The sequence below is a fragment of the Mobula birostris genome, chromosome 6, assembly GCF_030028105.1.
Source record: "Mobula birostris isolate sMobBir1 chromosome 6, sMobBir1.hap1, whole genome shotgun sequence".
Lineage (NCBI taxonomy): Eukaryota > Metazoa > Chordata > Chondrichthyes > Myliobatiformes > Myliobatidae > Mobula > Mobula birostris.
This window is the reverse complement of record NC_092375.1, coordinates 169984468-170006842: the sequence shown is the minus strand read 5'-3', so window position 1 is coordinate 170006842 and position 22375 is coordinate 169984468. Positions and strand designations below refer to the sequence as shown.

The following is a 22375-nucleotide window of genomic DNA, read 5'->3' as shown; positions in this document are numbered from 1 at the left end:
AATTTTGAGAGTGCAGCGTTTGTATGTTCCTGTCAGGATTAAAGGCAAATTGAATAGGAATAAGGAACCTTGGTTCTCAAGGGATATTGCAACTCTGATAAAGAAGAAGAGGGAGTTGTATGAAATGTATAGGAAACGGGGTAAATCAGGTGCTTGAGGAGTATAAGAAGTGCAAGAAAATACTTAAGAAAGAAATCAGGAGGACAAAAAGAAGATATGAGGTTGCCTTGGCAGTCAAAGTGAAGGATAATCCAAAGAGCTTTTACAAGTATATTAAGAGCAAAAGGATTGTAAGGGATAAAATTGGTCCTCTTGAAGATCAGAGTGGTCGGCTTTGTGTGGAACCAAAGGAAATGGGGGAGATCTTAAATAGGTTTTTTGCGTCTGTATTTACTAAGGAAGCTGGCATGAAATCTATGGAATTGAGGGAATCAAGTAGTGAGACCATGGAAACTGTACAGATTGAAAAGGAGGTGGTGCTTGCTGTCTTGAGGAAAATTAAAGTGGATAAATCCCCGGGACCTGACAGTGTGTTCCCTCGGACCTTGAAGGAGACTAGTGTTGAAATTGCGGGGGCCCTGGCAGAAATATTTAAAATGTCGCTGTCTACGGGTGAAGTGCCGGAGGATTGGAGAGTGGCTCATGTTGTTCCGTTGTTTAAAAAAGGATCGAGAAGTAATCCGGGAAATTATAGGCCGGTGAGTTTAATGACAGTAGTAGGTAAGTTATTGGAGGGAGTACTAAGAGACAGAATCTACAAGCATTTGGATAGACAGGGGCTTATTAGGGAGAGTCAACATGGCTTTGTGCGTGGTAGGTCATGTTTGACCAATCTGTTGGAGTTTTTCGAGGAGGTTACCAGGAAAGTGGATGAAGGGAAGGCAGTGGATATTGTCTACATGGACTTCAGTAAGGCCTTTGACAAGGTCCGGCATGGGAGGTTAGTTAGGAAAATTCAGTCGCTAGGTATACATGGAGAGGTGGTAAATTGGATTAGACATTGGCTCGATGGAAGAAGCCAGAGAGTGGTGGTAGAGAATTGCTTCTCTGAGTGGAGGCCTGTGACTAGTGGTGTGCCACAGGGATCAGTGCTGGGTCTATTGTTATTTGTCATCTATATCAATGATCTGGATGATAATGTGGTAAATTGAATCAGCAAGTTTGCTGATGATACGAAGATTGGAGGTGTAGTCGACAGTGAGGAAGGTTTTCAGAGCCTGCAGAGGGACTTGGACCAGCTGGAAAAATGGGCTGAAAAATGGCAGATGGAGTTTAATACTGACAAGTGTGAGGTATTGCACATTGGAAGGACAAACCAACGTAGAACATACAGGGTTAATGGCAAGGCACTGAGGAGTGCAGTGGAACAGAAGGATCTGGGAATACAGATACAAAATTCCATAAAAGTGTCGTCACAGGTAGATAGGGTCGAAAGAGAGCTTTTGGTACATGGGCCTTTATTAATTGAAGTATTGAGTATAAGAGCTGGAACATTATGATGAGGTTGTATAAGGCATTGGTGAGGCCGAATCTGGAGTATTGTGTTCAGTTTTGGCCACCAAATTACAGGAAGGATATAAATAAGGTTGAAAGAGTGCAGAGAAGGTTTACAAGGATGTTGCCGGGACTTGAGAAACTCAGTTACAGAGAAAGGTTGAATAGGTTAGGACTCTATTCCCTGGAGCGTAGAAGAATGAGGGGAGATTTGATAGAGGTATATAAAATTATGATGGGTATAGATAGAGTGAATGCAAGCAGGCTTTTTCCACTGAGGCAAGGGGAGAGAAAAAGCCGAGGACATGGGTTAAGGGTGAGGGGGGAAAAGTTTAAAGGGAACATTGGGGGGGTGCTTCTTCACACAGAGAGTGGTGGGAGTATGGAATGAGCTGCCAGATGAGGTGGTAAATGCGGGTTCTTTTTTAACATTTAAGAATGAATTGGACAGATACATGGATGGGAGGTGTATGGAGGGATATGATCCGTGTGCAGGTCAGTGGGACTAGGCAGAAAATGGTTCGGCACAGCCAAGAAGGGCCAAAGGGCCTGTTTCTGTGCTGTAGTTTCTATGGTTCTATGGACCAGGTGAGTTCGTCCATTATGTGCACTCCCAGAAACTTGATGCTCCTAACTCTCTCCACGGAGAAGCTGTTTATGTGCAGTGAGGAGTGATCAGCTTGCCCCTTCCTGAAGGCCACAATAATCTCTTTAGTGTTATCCATGTTGAGACTCAAGTTGCTGTGCCGGCACAATTCTGCCAGCCTCTCTCCCTCCTCTCCGTCCTGTGTTCTGTCAGTCGATCTTTAAGCACCCTCCGCATGTCAGATGTGAACTTGCCAGTTCCTGATTAATTCTCCCACATTCCAGCCTAACACATTTATAATTTGCCCTGCCTCCATTTAATACTCTCCCACAAGGTCCCTATTTATCTTTATTCTTAGCTAACTTAAAACTCAAGGAGTTGTGATCACTGTGTCATAAATGTTGTCCCACCAAAAGGTCAGCCACCTGGCCAAGCTCAATTCCCAGCACCAGATCTAGAATGGCCCTACCTTTATATGGACTACCTCTAAACTGATTTAAAAAACCTTCTTGGATGCATCAAGTTCTGTCCTGTCTAAACCTTTTGCACTAAGGAAGTCCTAGTCTATATTGGGCAAGCTAAATCATCCATGACACCAGCCTTGTTTTTACATTGGAGATAAATTACCACACAACTTTTATGGATGGATTCATATTTGATAAATTAGTAGAATTGAGCATCTTAATCAGTAAAGCACCTCTTTCATCTATGTATTATATTTGTAAGATTTAGTGAGATATAGTCTTTGACCACTGATTATTTTCTAGCTCATTGTCATTAACTTCTTTCTAGCAGGAAATAATTGATGTGTGTTTTGTTTCTTGGTGTTTCCTTTACAGTGTGAATGTAAAGATATGCTTTAAGTACAAAGCTTTCTTCAAAGATTTCAATCCGACGATAAGTAAGTGAAAGAAAAAAAAATTCCCACGTCTATTTTGCACATTTTATCAGATGGGTTTTTAAAATGATTAATTCCCTGCTTAGAATTGGACTACCGGCTTGAAGCTGATAGTGAAAGAAAGAAGCTGGGTCTGAAATCAAGAGTCTCCTTTGAAGATCAAGAGCATGAGCAGAGTGATCAGTTATCGGGCAGCGTTGAATTAAAAGGACAAAATGACAAGAAGTGTGTCTCTTCTACCCTTAAGTTTCAGGTGAGAGTTTTTCAAAAGTAAACATTTAGTTAGCCTGGTGTTGATGAATGAAACTGGACTCGTTAAAATAATGTTAGGATTTCAGAATCATTAGAACTTCTGGGAAGATGGCAGCATGCTCAGATGCAGCAGCTTTTACAGCCAAAGGTATCACTGGCTTTTTTTAAACGTTTCTTGATGCCCAGCAAGACCCTGCTGGACGTCAAGAACTTGAAGTAATGCAGGCCTGCTCCATCAGTGAGTTGCTCTTTGGTGGAGAAGCTGAAGGAGCTGGACTTGGTGTGGACTGTGCTGTCAGAGAGTCCGTGTGCAGTCTTTTAACAGCGAGTGGTCATCTTTGTTGCTTTTCTTGTGATCACAAAACCCTATTGGACACTGTTAATGTGGAATGCTGCAAGTCCGATCCACTGAGGCGGTGTGGCGTGGCAAACGTATTGGAATCAGCGCTCCTCCATTTTTTTACTCGTTAGAAGACAAGATGTATTTTGTTCAACTGTAGACTACTGCAGCATTCACGGACTCAGGGACTTGGATGATTTTTTTTTGAGTGACTGTATTTTACAGCTGTCTTGTATGTGCTATGTGCACCTTGTGCTGCAAATGACTATTGCTACTGTTTTTGCACCTTGGCCCCAGGGTAACACTGTTTCATTTGGCTGTATTCATGTATGGTTGAGTGACAATTAAATTTGAACTTGATATTTATTATCACTGACATGTTGTGGGAATTAGTTATTTTGTGGCAGCAGTACAATGTAAGATGTAAAACTTTGCTATTAAGTTTCAATTTTTAAGAAGGGCAAAGCAGTGAACTGTGTTGCATCGATTGCGGGAATGTGGCAAGTGCACATGTGGCCGATGTATCGCATGGCGAATTGTTTGGGCCTCCTACGTATGGAGGGCTCTCTCTTCTCATACGCTTTCAAATACATATGCTTTTCTCTTGGTGGGCTCAGCTCCTAGCTCCCTGTGAGTTGCCCAACATGTACCATTACTAAGAGAGCTCAGTAAGAATACTTAATCACACAATGCAGTTGTTGTTCTTGCTCCTCACATACTTAACAAAGAGGGACAGGGAGGCATGAGCTTGTGGACCTTTCAGAAATCTGATGGCAGAGGGGAAGAAGCTGTTCCGAAGACGTTGAGTGAGGGTCTTCATGCTCCCGATGGTAGTAATGAGAAGAGGGCATGTCCTGGATGGTGAGAGTCCTCAATGATGGATGGGTGCCTTCCTGAGGACCTGCCTTGTGAAGATGTCCCTGATGGTGGGAGGCTTGTACCTGTGATGGACCCTACAACCTCCTGCAGCCTCTTTCAATCCTGTGCATTGGAGCCTCCATACCAGGTAGTGGTGCAACCAATCAGAATACTCTCTGCCGTACGTCGGTAGAAATTTGCTATCTTTTGATGACATACCAAGTCTCAATAGACTCCTACTGAACATAGGGAGGATGCATGGTTGTCTTGAACCAGTTGGGCTATAACACATTCACAGCAGGTTTTTCAGCTGATTTTTAACTGATAAACACAAACTCGACACCATGTTACGCACTGATCAAATTAACTACCATTTTATTTATGTTTATTGATTTCAGCTAGCAAAGAGTTAAATTTTCTTGGTGTTAACTTGTTCATGAACGTATCTCCATCAAATGAAACTGGTTAGTGGAGATTGTAGCCGTAAGTAAGGAATGGTTTGGCAAAGCAAATGGAAATATTGACAGTTGTTCAACAGAGGGCACTCTTAACTTTAGAAGCTCTCAATAAAAGCTGCTTAGCTTTTATTGAGAAGTCAGAGGGGAATTTACTCAACCACAGCAAATCAAATAAGTAAAGCATCCTGAAGCGCTTTAGAGGAAATCTGCAGTGCAAAAACAGAAAGCAAGCTATCAAAATATTGGAGTACGTGACCAAAAACTTGGCTAATGTAGGTTCCCATGTAGGTTGGATTGCAATATACTCTAGTAGTCAGGTTTGGAGATTACAAAGATATAAATACAAGTATGAACTGTTGAAAAGTTGAAGCTGTCTGAGAGGTATAATATTGTGGAGGTAGAAATAGCCAAGTTTTAGTGCTGGTAAGAATATATGAACAAACGGATCGTAGTCCAGTGTATGTCGAAACTCTAACTTGGGAATAAAGTAATGATGCACCAGTGAAGCCTTGTTTGACAAGAATGTGTGTTTTAGTAGCAGCAGATGTCTTTTTTCTGTGGAGGCATGGTAGTACTATAGCCTTGAAAGAGTGCATCTTTACAGGCTATTCATTGCTTGGCATGCTTGTCAAGTGACCTGCATTAAAAATACTTTGTCTCCTGCCAGTTTCACTCACTTGTCAGCACTGTACACCAGTGAACCTTAGGATAATTCCTTTAATGTACTTACTGGGGCACAAGTATTTTGTGCTGCTGAAGTTCACCTATAGAATCTACACTTAAGCATTAGTAGGTACATTCCAACAGAAAATAAGTTAAATTGTGCGCCATATAGTAGTTATAGTAGCTATGTTATAATATTTTAAAATGTAATGCTTAAGCATTTTTGGGTAAATTGGCTCAGTATTCTATATTGGAAGTTGTTTCCACATTGACAAGTTATCACTGCATACAAAATTATAGTTAGTTTATTACTTTCGTCCTCTATTGCAAATCAATTAATGAAAACAAGAAGCGAATTTTATATACATAGTGACAAAGTTGGTAAACTGTTGGCTAATCAGTTGAAGACTAACTCTACTAAATTGCAAACTAATCAGATTTATAATCAAAAAGATCAACTGACATTTGATCAAGCTGAGATTAATCAATCCTTTTTTGACTTTTATTCCTCTTTATATCAATCAGAGTCTCCACGACATTCTAAACATATGTGTGACTTTTTAGATAACCTAGGCTTCCCTAAGATTTCACAGGATATATGTTCTATGTTAGACACTTCCTTCACCACTGATGAGATTAAGAATGTTATTTTTTCTATGAACCCGGGGAAAGCTCCTGGTCCTGATGGGTTTACCATGGAATTTTATAAATTTTTTGCATCCTCATTAATCCCTTGGCTATTCAGGGTTCTGGAGGCCTCATTAAAACTTGGTAAACTACCTGAATCCTCTTATAGAGCATCGATCTCTTTAATATTAAAGAAGAATAACCCCGCTCAATGTGCATCTTGTAGACCAATATCCTTGTTAAATGTTGACTCTAAAATATTAGCAAACAAACTAGAAAAAGCACTTCTTTACATTATCACGGAAGACCAAACGGGTTTTATTAAAAATCGTTATTCTTTTTGTAATATTCGTACACTTTTAAACGTTGCCTACACCCCGTCACAAAATGATCCTGAATGTGGCATTTCCCTAGACGCTGAAAAAGCCTTTGACAAGGTCGAATGGCCCTACTTATTTAAGGTGCTTGAAATGTTTAACTTCAGCCCAAAATTTATATCCTGGATCAAATTGTTATATCATTCTCCTATGGCTTCAGTTCGTACTAACACTTTAAATTCACCTTTTTTTTCCTCTTTTTTGAGGTACCAGACAAGGTTGTCCTCTTAGTCCTTTACTATTTGATACAGCGTTAGAACCTGTTGCAATTGCTATTCAAGAATCTCCTAACATTATTGGTATAACTCGTGGTTTAAAGTCTCATAAAGTATCACTTTATGCTGATGACTTACTTTTATATATTTCTAATCCTCAAAAATCTATTCCTGCAGCTTTAGATTTATTAGCACAATTTAGTCTTTTTTCAGGTCATAAGTTAAATCTCAATAAGGGTGAACTTTTCCCGATTAATAAGCAAGTTCCCTCATATCAGAATCTGCCGTTTAAATTGGTTAATAATCATTTTTCATATCTTGGGATTAAAATTACCTGTAAACATAAGGATTTATTTAAGACTAATTTCCTACCCTTAATTGACCACATTACACAACTTTCATTTAAATGGTCTCCACTTTATCTAACTTTGATTGGTCGTATTAATGTTGTTAAGGTGTTTATTTTGCCAAAATTTTTATATATATTTCAGGCATTACCGATTTTTGTTCCAAAATCCTTTTTTGACAAAGTTGACTCTAAAATTTCTTCATTTATTTGGCAAAATAAAAACCCGAAACTAGGTAGAATACATCTACAGAAAGCTAAGAGAGATGGAGGTTTGGCATTACCTAATTTTAGATTTTATTATTGGGCAATTAATATTCGACACGAAATTTTGGTTACTTGACCAAGATACACTATCCATTCCTAAATGGGTAATATTGGAATTACAATCTGCTCAAGGTTACGCACTTGGCTTCATTTTAGGTTCTTCTCTTCCTTTTGATTTGAAACGCCATAAACAGGTTTGCAACCCGATAGTTAAACATACCTTGCACATCTGGTTTCAATTCCGAAAATTTTTCGATCTTAATCAATTTGGGCTAGCGATTCCTATTTTAGGCAATATATTCTTTCCCCCTTCCTCTACAGACCGTGCCTTTCAAATTTGGAAGACTAATGGTATATCACAGTTTTTGGATTTATTTTCAGATGGCTCCTGTATGTCTTTTGAACAATTACCTAACAAATATAACTTACCAAGAATACATTTTTTAGATATCTCTAAGTTAGAAATTTCCTAAGTACCATACTTCCTTCCTTTCCAGCATTACCCCCTACATATATTTTAGATACTATAATTAACCTTAACCCATGTCACAAGGGTGTAACGGCTATTATTTATAATACTATCATGAAACTTAGGATAGCTCCATTCGATAAGATTAGGTCCGATTGGGAAAAGGAATTGGGCTTTACTATTTTGGTGGACGACTGGGCGCATATTTTACAACTAGTCAATACTTCCTCTAACTGTTCCAAACATTCCCTAATTTCAATTTAAAGTTGTTCATAGAGCACATGTGTCTAAAGATAAATTAGCTCGTTTTTATTCTCATATTAACCCTCTTTGTGATTGATGTCATGGGGAGATAGCTTCCTTAACTCATATGTTTTGGTCCTGTCCTACTCTGGAAACGTTTTGGAAAGACATGTTTAATATTATCTCAAAGGTATTGAATACAGATATTTCTCCCCATCCTATTACTGCTTTCTTTGGATTACCTAAAACTTCCAGTAATCTTTCCCCTTCAGCCCATAGAGTGATTGCATTTCTTTCTTTAATGGTGGAAAGATGTATTTTACAACATTGGAAGGAGATTAATACCCCAACTATGTTTTTTTGGTTTTCTCAAACGATACTATGTTTAAATTTGGAAAAAATCAGAAATAATCTTTATGATACTTCAGTTAAATCTGGACAGACCTGGAGATCTTTTATTCAACATTTTCATTTAATGTAACTTTTTTTTTCCCTCTTTGACCATATTTACATTCCCTTCTTGGTTTTTAACTGTTATTAATGGAGGTCGGGTTTGAGGACGTGATTGTTTAAGTTGTTTAAGTCTACTTGGTACCTAGTTAGCCCATTGCTTTGCTTTTTAGGTTAGTTGCACGGTGGGTTTTTTTTGGGGGTTTTTTTTCTTCTCCTCATTGATATATATGGAAAATTAGTATACTACTATATTACCTCATTATTTTATAACTAAACTGCACTGTTTGTACTGTTTTTTAAATGTATTAATATCTCTTGTAAATTTATATCGCAACAGTGTATTAGTTTCTATATGTCTTAGCTTTTGTGTACTAATTCAATAAAAAGATTTAGAAAGAAAAAATTATAGTTTATTCTAGGATATCTGTATTGATAGAAAGATGGTAAAAATGATATTTGTTCAAGTGGAGATTGTTTGTGTTTTGTATTTTCAGAGCAGTATCAAAGATAAGCTGCGTCCTCTTCCCATATCAGTTGGGGTGGTGATCAATCAGTCTCGGCGCAAGAAAAGGCAGAAACCTAGTTTAATGAATTTGTCTCCTGTCCTTGATCAGAGTGAACCTTTTGTTACAAAGGTTAGTGGTCTGATTTACAGGTAATCTTGTCTTTGTAAAATAAACGTAGGTTTGCTATTTCCTATTTTTACTGTTTTGTGAACTCAAACATCAATATGATTTTAATTTTCTTAAATATTCAACTTTCAACATGGGAGGAGGAAGTAAAACAAGTTGTATGCTTTGGAAAACTCATCAAAAACTTAAGGTTTATTGGAATTTTCTCAACTCAGCTTTTTTCCTCTAAGTGAGGTAAAACACCAGCCATGATCTTATTGAATGGTGGAGGAGGTGACTAAGTTGCCTAACCTTGGTTCTGCTTTTCATTTTCTTATGTGTATGGAAATAAAATCTGTGCATATTTGTAAGGTAGGTATTGTACAATTTTTTTCTATATTGCAGCTACTCTTGCGTGTTATTTTGTTTTAGCTTCAAAGTATGTGTTTGAACTTAAGCTTTCTAATTAATTGCTCATGAGGTTGAAGATCCTGGTTGCTCACCAGCTAATTTCAGTAGGTGTTGTTGCATTGAAATATTGCTGGATTACACAGCATGGCTTTTCTTGGTTGTAATTTTAATATAGGTCCAGTTTATGAAGCTAGGTTGTGGAGCTGACAACATTTGCCAGAGTAATCTTCAACTAAAGTATCGGTTTGGCTCCGGGATTCAAAACCAACAGGACAAATTTGTTCCTTTACCCATGTAAGTTTATTTTAAATTTGACGTTTGTTTTCATTTAGGCACTTCAGTTGTATTTGTTGGATTCAGTGGATGAGATGCATAATTTGAGTAAGAGTTCCTATACCTTGTGCACCCGTGGGAATAGTTTGAAGTACGGAAGTGGAATTTGTTTATTATTGTGATATGTACTGAGGTACATTGAAAAATTTGTCTTGCATACTATTTGTGCTAGTTAAATCATTACACAGTGGATTGAGGCAGTTACAAGGTAATCTATAATGAAGTGCACCAGCTATGGAGGAAGAGCAGTGCAGGTAGCCAGTGCTGCAAGATTATAATGAAGTAGATTGTGAAACTGAGAACCCACTTTATCATACTAGGGAATCTTTCAATAGCTTTATACCAGCAGGTTAGAAGCTGTGTTAAAGCCTAGTGACATGTATTGTCAGGCTTTTGTACTTCCTGCCTGATTGAGGAGGGGAGAAGAAAGAATGTCCAGGGTGAGTGGGGTCTTTGATTACGTTGGCAGCTTTACTGAGGCAGTGAGAAGTGTAGACAGAGTCCATGGAGGGGAGGCTGGTTCCCATCTCTGCAGTTTCTTGCTGTCACAGGCAGAACAATTGCCATACCAAGCTGTGATGCATCCATTGTATCAATTAACAAAACTTAAATTTTTAGTTAGGAAAAGAGTTAGTAATAGATGTAAAAAGATTAAATATTTATCATGAGCAACCCACAAAACATTTCCTTTAACGGAGCATGGAGAAATAATTTTGGCATGTTCGTTGATGTGAACTGTGAATTAAATTGTTTTTTTCCCCTTCTGTTGCTGTGTTTCTGTAGGGAGAATAATTTACCAGTATTTAAACTAAGTGACCAGAAGGATATAGTGCTGGAAATAACTGTCTCTAACAAGCCATCAGATCCAAAAGACCCAGACAAAGATGGGGATGATGCGCATGAGTCTCAGTTGATTGCAACGTTTCCAGATACGTTGACTTACTCTGCATATCGAGTCATGTCAACTCAAAATCCAGTGAGTGTGGCAGCTTTCTCCCATTTTATGGTTTTACATGCCTTGGCCCCAAGTTATGCCTTTGGTTGAAATACGAATGTATGGACGCTAGCAGTCCCATATACCTCATCAAGGTTAGCATCTTTGGCTGGAATGAGAGTGTACATAAACTTCCTAAAGAATTTAACTTTCATCATATGTGCCTACTTTGTCCTTTCTCAATATCTATTTATTATTTATTGATACAGTGCGGAGTAGGCCCTTCTGGGCCTTCAAGCTATGCTGCACGGCAGTCCCCCAATTTAATCCCAGCCTAATCCTGGGACAATTTACATTGACCAATTAACCTACAAACTAGTACCTCTTTGGACTGTGGGAGGAAACCAGAGCACCCAGAGGAAACCTAGGCAGGCACGGGGAGAATGTACAAACTCCTTACAGGCGGAGGCAGGAATTGAACTAGGATCACCTGTGTTGTAAAGCGTTGCGCTAACCACTACGCTACCATGCCACCCTCTTACAAGATTCATTTCTGAGCAGGGTAAAAATTTGACTGATTTATTTCAATGTCTTATCCTCAATTGTCCCCACGTCCATTATACACATCTGTTTCAAATGAAACCAACCAGCACATTGCATAGCAGGAACGAGCCAAGCATGCGACCAGAGTGGTATATTTATCGGCCAAAATCCACTGTTTTTGTTGTCATTGTCTTTTTATTGATGGGTTACTTTAACAGAGACTTGTATTTTACCTTTTCTATTACATCTGATTTTTAAATTAGGACAAAGTGTCATGCACAGCCAATCAGAATGGGTCTCGAGCACTCTGTGAATTGGGAAATCCTTTGAAGAGAGGATCAGAGGTATGCTTTTTCACTTTTCTGTTTCATTACATGTATTTAAGTTATTTCTGCTTTTCAATATAAAATGCAAGAATTGACCATTCATAATCTGCTTGTGATGTTGATTTGTGCTTAACATAAATCTAATGCAATGCAATTTTGATTTCCAGGTGACTTTCTACTTGAAGATGAGTACTGCTGGAATTACCCTGAACACCAGAAACCTGAGCATCAATTTACAGCTTGAAACGTAAATCAAACTGAAAAATTGCAGTTGTCAATAGTGCAGTAGATCAAGTTTGTAATCCTAAAGATCTATCGATGTGTCAACACACACTTTCATATCTAGAAGTTTGCATTTTATCTGTAAGATGATCTCTTAACAAATTAGTAAAATAGCGTGCAAAGTATCACAAATGGAGTTCTTGTTACCTCGAGTACATTTAACTTAAATGAACCAATATTTAATTTCCTGCCCTGCTTATCACTGATGTCTGTGATTGTGCAGTTGATAACTGGCTAGCTGTCCAATCTGGGAAATGCAACATTTCTCAACAGTAGTTTCAAAAATAAAAGCTGTATCCAATTTATTTAAGTTTACATCTGTTAAGTTGAAACGGAACTTTTGAGCATTCTTCTTTGCTAGGCCATATCTCCTGTTTTCCTTGATCAGTTATGCGAGCAGGATATCTACATATATTTTTGGATCAATTTGATAGCTTATGATGGAACTTTTGGTTTCTGTTTACAGGACCAGTGAACAGGTTAATCGGGCATATGTTGCTACTGCTCAAGTAGTGATCGAACTGCTTTTGTCTGTAGTTGGGTAAGTAGAAGTTCTTTTGTTCTGTCCTTTTTTTTTGATGCAGATATATTTTGAGTATTCCATGGGTGTGTGCTGTATAGAGGAAGCTATTATAATAATAAAAACTAACTTGCATCTCTGTGTTTGAAAAGTGCTGCAAAACCATCCCAGGTGTACTTCGGAGGTTCAGAAGTAGGTGAGAGTGGTATCAAGACTGAGGAGGATGTTGGAAGCTTGATTCAGTATGAGTTCAGGGTAAGTGTGGTTTTGTAAAGAAGAATTTAGTTTCCTGTTTTAAAGCAATCCAAATAACTTGCAATCTATTGTTTTAAAAATTTGTCTGGTTTAACAGAACATGCTGAGATTCACAGCAGCTACTTAAACGAACAATGGTAGCCATTATTTTATCTACTCTGCAAACGTTTTCTCCTCACAGATTATCAATTTGGGAAGATCACTTAAAACTTTGGATGATGCTTGGCTGCAAATCATGTGGCCAAAGGAGATCGCGAATGAAAAGTGGCTACTCTATTTGACGAAAATGAACTCAAAAGGCATCAATCATGAAGCCTGTCAGCCTCAAGAAGAAATTAACAAACTACATTTAAAGGTAATTAGTCATTGACAATTTTCTCAAAGCTGAGGTTGATTTAACTATTTCTAGGCCTAATGCAGAAATAACTGATTGGCTTTCTTGCCAAAATGAGCTTTCATAGAAACATAGAAAACCTACAGCACACACAATACAGGCCCTTCGACACACAAAGCTGAGACGAACATGTCCGTACCTTACAAAATAACCTAGGGTTACCCATAGCCCTCTATTTTTCTAAGCTCCATATACCTATCCAGTAGTCTCTTATCATATCTGCCTCCACCACTGTCACCGGCAGCCCATTCCACGTACTCACCGCTCTCTGCGTTTTTTAAAAAAAAACTTACCCCTGACATCTCCTCTACCTGCTTCCAAGCACCTTAAAACTATGCCCTCTCGTGCTAGCCATTTCAGCCCTGGGGAAAAAACCTCTTACTATCCACACGATAAATACCTCTCATCATCTTGTACACCTCTATCAGGTCACCTCTCATCCTCCATCGCTTCAAGGAGAAAAGGCCGAGTTCACTCAACCTATTCTCATAAAGCATGCTCCCCAATCCAGGCAACATCCTTATAAATCTCCTCTGCACCCTTTCTATGGTTTCCACATCCTTCCTGTAGTGAGACGACCAGAACGGAGCACAGTACTCCAAGTGGGGTCTGACCAGGGTCCTATAGAGCTGCAACATTACCTCTCAGCTCTTAAACTCAATCCCACGATTGCTGAAGGCCAATGCACCATATGCCGCCTTAACCACAGAGTCAGACTGCACAGCAACTTTGAGCGTCCTATGGACTCAGACCCCAAGGTCCCACTGATCCTCCACACTGCCAAGTGTCTGACCATTAATACTATATTCTACCATCATATTTGACCTACCAAAATGAACCACCTCACACTCGTCTGGGTTGAACTCCATCTGCCACTTCTCAGCCTAGTTTTGTATCCTATCAATGTCCCTCTGTAACCTCTGACAGCCCTCCACGCTATCCACAACACCCTCAACCTTTGTGTCATCAGCAAATTTACTAACCCATCCCTCCACTTCCTCATCCAGGTCATTTATAAAAATCACGAAGAGTAGGGGTCCCGGAACAGATCCCTGAGGCACACCACTGGTCTCCGACCTCCATGCAGAATATGACCCGTCTACAACCACTCTTTGCCTTCTGTGGGCAAGGCAGTTCTGGATCCACAAAGCTATGTCCCCTTGGATCCCATGCCTCCTTACTTTCTCAATAAGCCTTTCACTGAGATTTATTAAACACATACAGCCTCAAAAATATCTTCTGTTATTTTAAAAGAATATAATTTATGTAATGTATAATTAAAATAATCTATTTAATTTTCCATCATTTAATAATGATTTTGCTATTATCAACATGATTTTTCTTTAAAAGGACAAACATTTTAACAGTGATGGGAATCTTGAAAATTAAGTTTTATCTTATGGCATGAAATGTATTTCAATCCCAGAAGATGCTGGCAATGTTAAATAGTCTCATACTTTCAAACCCAAAACATCTAGAAGTCTAAAAATCACTAAGAAGAGTCAGGACCCTAAGATGTATGATTTTTTTTCCTCTTCTCAGTCTGGTCTCTTGTAGCAACTCAAATATTGTTTAAAGTTAGTTAACTTGTCAGGTTAGAAATCAAATCTCTACCTTCTAGATCTCTTGAGCTCAAAGGATGGTTTTATAGACATTCTTTAACCTAATTATAGACTCAACTAGACAACGGGGTGACCTGTTGGGGCACCCTTTGAGAGAAGGGTAGTGCAGTCTGATGTGACCAGAATGAACATTAAATTTTTCTGAATGCTATTGGTATCGCTTTGCTTTGGAAACTGAAGTAGTAAACCTCAGCTTATTAAAGAAGAATGACACATAGCAAAGCAAATATATCTCCTCCTCATTTAACGAAGGACACTTTTGATGGCATCATTTCTGGCTTATCTGCCATCCGGGACATCAAATGTCCTCTTTCTTTAAGGATCATGGTTTCCCTTCTGCCGTCATCAATGATGCCCTCACATGCATCTCCTCCATTTCCCGCACTACGGCCCTCACCCCATCCTCCTGTCACCACAACAGGGACAGAGTTCCCCTTGTACTCACCTACCACCCGACCAGCCTCCGGATCCAGTACATTATCCTCCTCAACTTCAACCACCTTCAACAGGGCCCCACCACTAAGCACATCTTTCCCTCTCCACCTCTCTCCGCTTTCCGCAGGGATCGGTCCCTCCGCAACTCCCTGGTCCACACATCCCTCCCCACGAATCTTCCACCCAGCACTTACCCCTGTAAGTGCAAGTGCTACACCTGTCCCTACACCTCCTCTCTTGCCACCATTCGGGGCCCCAAGCAGTCCTTCCAAGTGAGGCAACACTTCACTTGTGAGTCTGTTGGGGTCATCTATTGCATCCGGTGCTCCCGGTGCGGCCTCCTCTACATCGGTGAAACCCGGCACAGATTGGGGGACTGCTTCGTCGAGCACCTCTGCTCCGTCCACCACAACAGACAGGATCTCCCGGTTGCAACCCACTTCAACTCCACTTCACATTCCCATTCAGATATGTCCATACATGGCCTCCTCTACTGCCATGATGAGGCTAAACTCAGGTTGGAGGAGCAACACCTCATATATCGTTCGGGTAGTCTCCAGCCCCTGGGCATGAACATAGAATTCTCCAACTTCCGGTAATTCCCTCCCCCTCCCTTGCCCCATCCCTGTTTCACTCTGCCCCCTCCCCGAGCTGCCTATCACCTCCTTCATGGTTCCGCCTCCTCCTACTACCCATTGTGCTTTCCCCTAATCCTTCTTCACCCTTCCTGTCTATCACCTCCCTGCTTCCCCTCCCCCACCCCTTTATCTTTCCCCTTACTGGTTTTTCACCTGGAACCTACCAGCCTTCTCCTTCCCACCCTCCCCCCACCTTCTCTATAGGGCCTCTGCCCCTTCCCTCTACAGTCCTGACAAAGGGTTCCGGCCCGAAACATTGACTGATCATTTCTACGGATGCTGCCCGACCTGCTGAGTTCCTCCAGCATGTTGTGAGTGTTGCTCTGCCACCCTTGTGCCTCTCGTTGTCATCCTGGAGACGTGCAGCCCTTTCATCCCCCTTCTCTTCATCTCTTCTGCTGTTTGTTGTTTGTCTCTGATCCTGGAGACGTGCATGCCTCTCCTCCTCTGTCTCCTCTTCTGTCATCTTTTTTTGTCCTGACTCATTGATCCTGGAGTCATGCGGCTCTGGCCTCATCCGATTCTTGTTCTCTCCCTCTCCTTGCCACTTCCCGACGACGTTTGGCATCATCCCCTGACCATAATGTCCCCCTTCCCTTTCCACGTGGCATATTAGGCTGACCACTTTTATTTACCCTAATGCTGGATAGAAGATACGAAGCAGTAACACCAAAGGATGCTGATTATTCTTTTTTAAATTACTAATTTTTTATTGCAACACCAACAAGTTACACGTTTCCCCTGCCATCCGAAGGCAGAGCGTTCCTATGAAATGGTTCGTAAGCCAGAATTTTGTAAAGCAAAGAAGCAATTGCCATTTATTTATATGGGACAAATTTGTAAGCGTTCACAGACCCAAAAATAACCTACCAAATCATGCCAAATAACACATAAAACCTAAAATAACAGTAACATATAGTAAAAGCATGAATGATATAATAAATACACAGCCTATATAAATTAGAAATACTTCTCTACAACGATTGCCTGTACTGTTCTCTGTAGCGAAAATCTCACGCAAGCGCTCTCGGCAGAAACACGGCGCAAAAGCTCCTCAGTGACCTTTAAGCTATGAAGCTGCCAAATCATACCAAATAACACGTAAAAATACACAGCTGATATAAAGTAGAAATAATGTATGTATAGTGTAATATCACTTACGGGAATCGGGAAGACAGTGACGAGCACACTGATGATGGTGTGTTAGGTTGAGTTGTCGGAGTTTGGGTGGTGCAGTGGTCCCCAACCTCCGGGCAGCAAACTGATACCGATCCGCGAAGAATGCAGTGGTCCAGCGGTGGTTGGGACACACCCAGCGCATCTTTAAGAAAAAAGCCAAAATAAACAAGCTAACTACGTGCCACCTGGCACGTAGTTGTCAGCCCAGATCAGAGGCGACGCAATTGGCAATTGCCTCTGATCTGGGCTGACATTTACATGCCGGGTAGCGCCTAATTAGTTAGCTTGTTTATTTCGGCTTTTTTCTTAAAGATGCGCTGGGTGCGTCCCAACCACCGCTGGACCACTGCATGTGTTGGATGTCTCCCGGCTACCACGGCATTCTCCGTAAATCGATATCTGTCTGTGGCCGGGGGGTTGGGACCACTGGGGTGGTGGGACACGGGGGTGTCATCTCATTGTCGATCAGGGTGGGCAGGTCATCTTCTATGTCTGCCTGCCTCGATGTTGAAGATCGAGGTTCGTCGTCTGCTGTGGCTGATGCGAAAGGCTTGAAAAACGACAGTATGCTTGACTGCTTAGCCTCGCGCATTTTTCTATCATACAGTTCTTTGTAAGCACTCAAACCATCTTGCAAATATGCCCTAAACCAACGTACCCTTTTAAAATTAAAGTTGTACTTTATCATTGCAGCGAAAATCTCACGCAGTTGCTTCACGTTCAGTTCCTGGACGACCTCACTTTTGCTACTGCATTCAGTTTTGATTGTTATCCTTTCCTCTTCCAATTGCATCAGCTCTTCATCTATCAGTTCTTGGTTATGGGATGCCAAAACTTCTTCAACAACACCTTCATCAACTTCCACAAGCCAAACTCACTTCGTCCTTACTTCGTTCACCACGATCAAAACGCTTAATTATGTCTAGTTTTGCACTAAGTGCAACATCCTTACGAGCTCTTTTAGGCTTTTCTGATACCTTAGAACTCATCTTGCAAACGGCTGCTCACAGGCACATGTTTAAGCAATGCCGGCGAGAATGCCGTTCTGAATTTGAGGGAGTGCGGCTGCTCGGGGCGCGCGGCGCACTGCTTTTTCCGCGCGCTGCCTTTTTTTGTAATAGTGAAAACACCTTCTGTTAGCAAAAACAGGTAACTAATGTAGGTCTTTTGTAATAGCAAGGTTTCGTAAAGCGAACGTTCGAAAAGCGGGGGACACCTGTACATTCAATACAACCAATTGCCAATTACATTTGACTGTTTAACCTAGCCACCCCCAACCTTCATACCATCCCCCCCTCGACCCCTCTCTCCCCCCCATCCCTCTCCCCTCCACCAACCAACTGAATAGTAGTACATACACAAAGCATTCCTATTTTAACAAAAGATCTTTTAAGTTAGATATCAAATTTGTCCACATTAAGATTGAATTTGGTCATGTATCAATTACTCTTGCTGATGATAGTTCCAGGTAAGAAATGTCCAAAAAGCTCCAAAGCCAGTGAGTATTTGAAATATCATAGGGAGGTTTCCAACGCTGGACTACAATCTTCTTAGCTGCATTCAGGCCTGCCAGCAAGATTTTGTGTGTTTTTTCCGTAAGGGAAAGGTGGGAGCCATCATTTAGAAGATGTACAGCAGGGTCCATTGGTAATTGTACCCCTTTTATTCTGTAAGGGTACTGATAACCTTCCCCCACAAACCAAAAACCCCTGGACATTCCCATTCAACATGTTTAAAAGAGCCAATGGTTCCGTGTGGGCAATATGAGCAATATGGGTCAGGAACCAGTCCCATTTGATGTCTAATTCTCGGTGTTAAATATGCTCTATGACAAAATTTCAAGTGTATATACTGATGATTTGGGTTTTTCGAAGCACCGGTAGCGTTATCCCAAATCGCATCCCAGTCCCAATTCAGATATGTCCCTATCCCAGGCTTTCATTCCTGATGTGGGCATATATTACTGGGAGTTTAATTTATCATAGATATATGACACTATCTGTCCTGGAGCACTCTGTATCCAACTTAAAATGGGGTGGTCCTTTAAATCTGACCCCCAGGAAACCCCATAGGCTTTACAAGCTGATCTTACTCTAAAGTAGAAGAAAAGAGAGTGTTTATCAATATGATATTGAGATGCTAGTTCTTGAAAGCGAAGGATAGTACTTGCCCCACTAATATCTTGAAGAGTAGTAATACCTTTATCCTCCCAAGTTCTGTTTGTGAATAGTTTCCCCCCAGATAGAAGATGATTATTGTTCCATAATGGAGATGATTTGCACCATACGCTTTTAAATTTTAGGAATTTTTCTGCTGCTCTAAACACTTGTAGCATCTGGGTTAAAATTGGACCGTAATACAAATCAGACTTTTTTGGTATACGTACCTATAAGGAGAAAGTCCTTCAACCTTATTGGTGCTATTAGCTCTTGTTCTATAATTTTCCATGATGAAACTTTACCCTCCTCCAACCAATAGCTAAGACTTTTTAATACAAGTGCCCAGTGATACAATTTAAAATTTGGACATGCCAATCCCCCATCCAACTCTTTGAATTGTGGAGCTGACCATTTTATATTGGGTCGTTTACCGTTCCAAACATAGCATCGTAGTAAGGAGTCCAGTTTTTGCCAATATCCTGCTGGAGGTGCAAGTGGGATCACTGAGCTGATAAAATTAATGCGGGGTAAGATGTTCATTTTAATGACCGATATACGGGCCGGGACTGATGCTGGCAGGTGTCTCCATCTATTAGTATCTTCTATTTTTCAAAATTAAGGAGTAATTTGTTTTAGCCACAGAGGATAGGGAAGTATTAACTTTAATACCCAAGTAGAGGACCTCATTTGTAACCTTAATCTGGGGAGGGAGAGACACCTTACTTTTATCTGTATTAATCAGCATCAGTGCTGATTTTGACAAATTAACCTTGTATCCTGAAAGAAATCTAAATTGCTCCAGTGTTTTTAAAACATAGGGGAGAGTTTGTTGAACATTTGCCATATAAACTAGTGTGTCGTCCGTGTAGAGTGATATTGAATGTGATGTTTTACCTATTGTAATACGGGAGATCTGAGGAGAGTTTCTAATTAAATTTGCAAACTGTTCAATAGATACAGTAAAAATTAAAGGAGACAAAGGGTCCCCTTGTCGTGTGCTCCATCCTATGTCAAATAACTCTGAGAAACCTCCTCCCACTTATATCTGAGTTGAAGGATTACAATATAGTGTTTGAATCTATTGATAAATTAATCACCAAACTTAAATTCTTTTTGAACTCTCCAAAGATATGGCCATTCAAGGCAATCGAACGTTTTTTCAGCATCTAGAAATAGCAGGCCACAGGCAGGGGGGATTATATGTGTTGCACTCAGTATGTGTAAGAGCCGGTGAATATTATCAGATGTGAGACGCCCCCTGATAAAGCCCGTTTGATCTGGGCTAATTATTTTCCCAACTACTGTCTCAAGTCTACTGGCTAAGACTTTGGAAAATATCTTGAGGTTGGTACTTATCAAGGAAATTGTACGGTAATTGGCACACTCCAAGGTGTCCTTAGGTATAATTGTGGTCAGGGCTGTGTTTAGATCTCTATGGAAAGCACCATTTCCAATAGCATAATTTAATGTTTCTAACCATACTGGTCCAAGAATACCCAAAAGTGCTAGGTAAAGTTCCACAGGTATGCCATCTATACCTGGCGTAAGGCCCTTATTTGTAGCTTTGACTGCTTTAAGTAGCTCATCCAGTGTAATAGGAGAGTCTAGAGTTTTAGTGTCCTCTAATGACAACACAGGGAGGTCTAATCCACTAAAAAAAACCTGTGAGGTCATTCTCAGAAGGAACTGAGCCACTTGCATACAGTTCTTTAAAGTAATTCTTGAATGTCTCGTTTATTTCCTCTGTTGAAGATACTACTCCACGTTTAGTACATCTCATCACTGGTATAGACCTTTTAGCTTCCTGCTGTTTGAGTGTTAGTGCCAAAAGATGGCTCGGTCTGCTGCCTTCTGCGTAATACTTATGTTTGGTTATATGGATCATATATTCTGCCCTGCTTCTTAATAAATCATTTAATTCTGCTTGTTCTGTTTTGAGCTCGTTTTCTTTTGTTTTGGTGTATCTCCTTTTGAGATCATTCTCCAAAACCTTACTTTGTTCCTTTAGGGTGGAAATCTTTTGAAGCTGGCTTTTATGTAGATGGGAACTGAACCATATGGCATTATTTCATAAGGAACCCTTGATGGAGGCCCTGTCACATCCGAGACACTATTTTTATTTACATTTATAAATTCCGTCAGTTTTATTCTCAGTTGTGATAGAACTTTGTTGATTTTTAGAAGGGTGGAGTTAAATCTCCACCTAGTGGCCTTATTTTTAATTTTGCCATAATTAAAAGTAGATATGACTGGGTTGTGATCAGATAGATGTTTGGGCAAAATGTCTACTGAGTGTACTAAAGGCAGCAGACCGGAGGATATAAGAATGTAATCTATCCGAGAGAAAGTTTTATGTCTTGTGGAGAAGAAGGTATAGTCTTTAGCAGATGGATTATGCACCCTCCACACATCAGTTAAATTTAAATCCATTAGAAAAAGGTTAAGTGCTTTGGAAGCAGATTCTTGAGAGCTTGATATAGTTGAGGAAGATTTATTGAGGTTAATGTTTACCAAAGCATTCATGTCCGAACCAACATATAGTTGGTAGTCACTTAACTTCAGTAATTGTGAGGTAATTGAGGGAAAAAATTCAACCTTGAATATAGTCGGGGCATATGGGCTAATGAATGCAACTTTTTTTTATCCTGAATGGATGTGCAGCAAAAGCTAGACGTCCTTTATTGTCGGCGCCAGTCCTTTCAATTGAAACATTAATATTACATCTCGTTACTATCATAACTCCTTTCATACAAGTACCATCAGCTGATGCCACAACGTGTTTATAAAAGCAGTTTTGAACCCTGGGAATGTCATTAGGTTTAAGATGTGTTTCCTGTAACAGCACAGCATCTATTTTCTTTCTGTGTAAGAAATCTAAAACCTTTGAACGCTTGTAGGGAGAGTTTATTCTCCTAACATTGAATGATACAATAGTAAGATTTTCTAATCTATCTGTATTGCTCATCTTCCCTGGATCTGTTGTTGTAAGTTGGTGGTGGAGCCCTGAGTTACCCACTTCCCACCCCCCCTGCCCACCCCCCTTCCCATCACCCCTCCCATTCAACCCTTTGCTTTGTAACATCTGTGAGTGTCACTTAGCAATGTCAGACACTGAACATTAACCGCCCCCCTCTAGCAACAACAAATTAGAAAGGCAAAGCAGTTCTCATAGACAATCATATCAAAG

At 40.2% G+C, this 22375-nt stretch overlaps 1 protein-coding gene across 2 annotated transcripts in view; it reads left to right on the top strand.

The window, feature by feature from the left end:
• LOC140199575 (integrin alpha-6-like) overlaps positions 1 to 22375 on the top strand; it is a 102240-nt gene that overhangs the window by 66182 nt on the left and 13683 nt on the right. For both annotated transcript variants that reach the window (XM_072261872.1, XM_072261874.1), the window contains exons 11-20: positions 2920 to 2981; positions 3065 to 3231; positions 9041 to 9181; positions 9744 to 9862; positions 10685 to 10877; positions 11642 to 11722; positions 11872 to 11951; positions 12453 to 12527; positions 12659 to 12761; positions 12943 to 13116. In XM_072261872.1, coding sequence (XP_072117973.1) covers positions 2920 to 2981; positions 3065 to 3231; positions 9041 to 9181; positions 9744 to 9862; positions 10685 to 10877; positions 11642 to 11722; positions 11872 to 11951; positions 12453 to 12527; positions 12659 to 12761; positions 12943 to 13116 — 1195 coding nt within the window. The remainder of the gene's footprint in view (positions 1 to 2919; positions 2982 to 3064; positions 3232 to 9040; positions 9182 to 9743; positions 9863 to 10684; positions 10878 to 11641; positions 11723 to 11871; positions 11952 to 12452; positions 12528 to 12658; positions 12762 to 12942; positions 13117 to 22375) is intronic.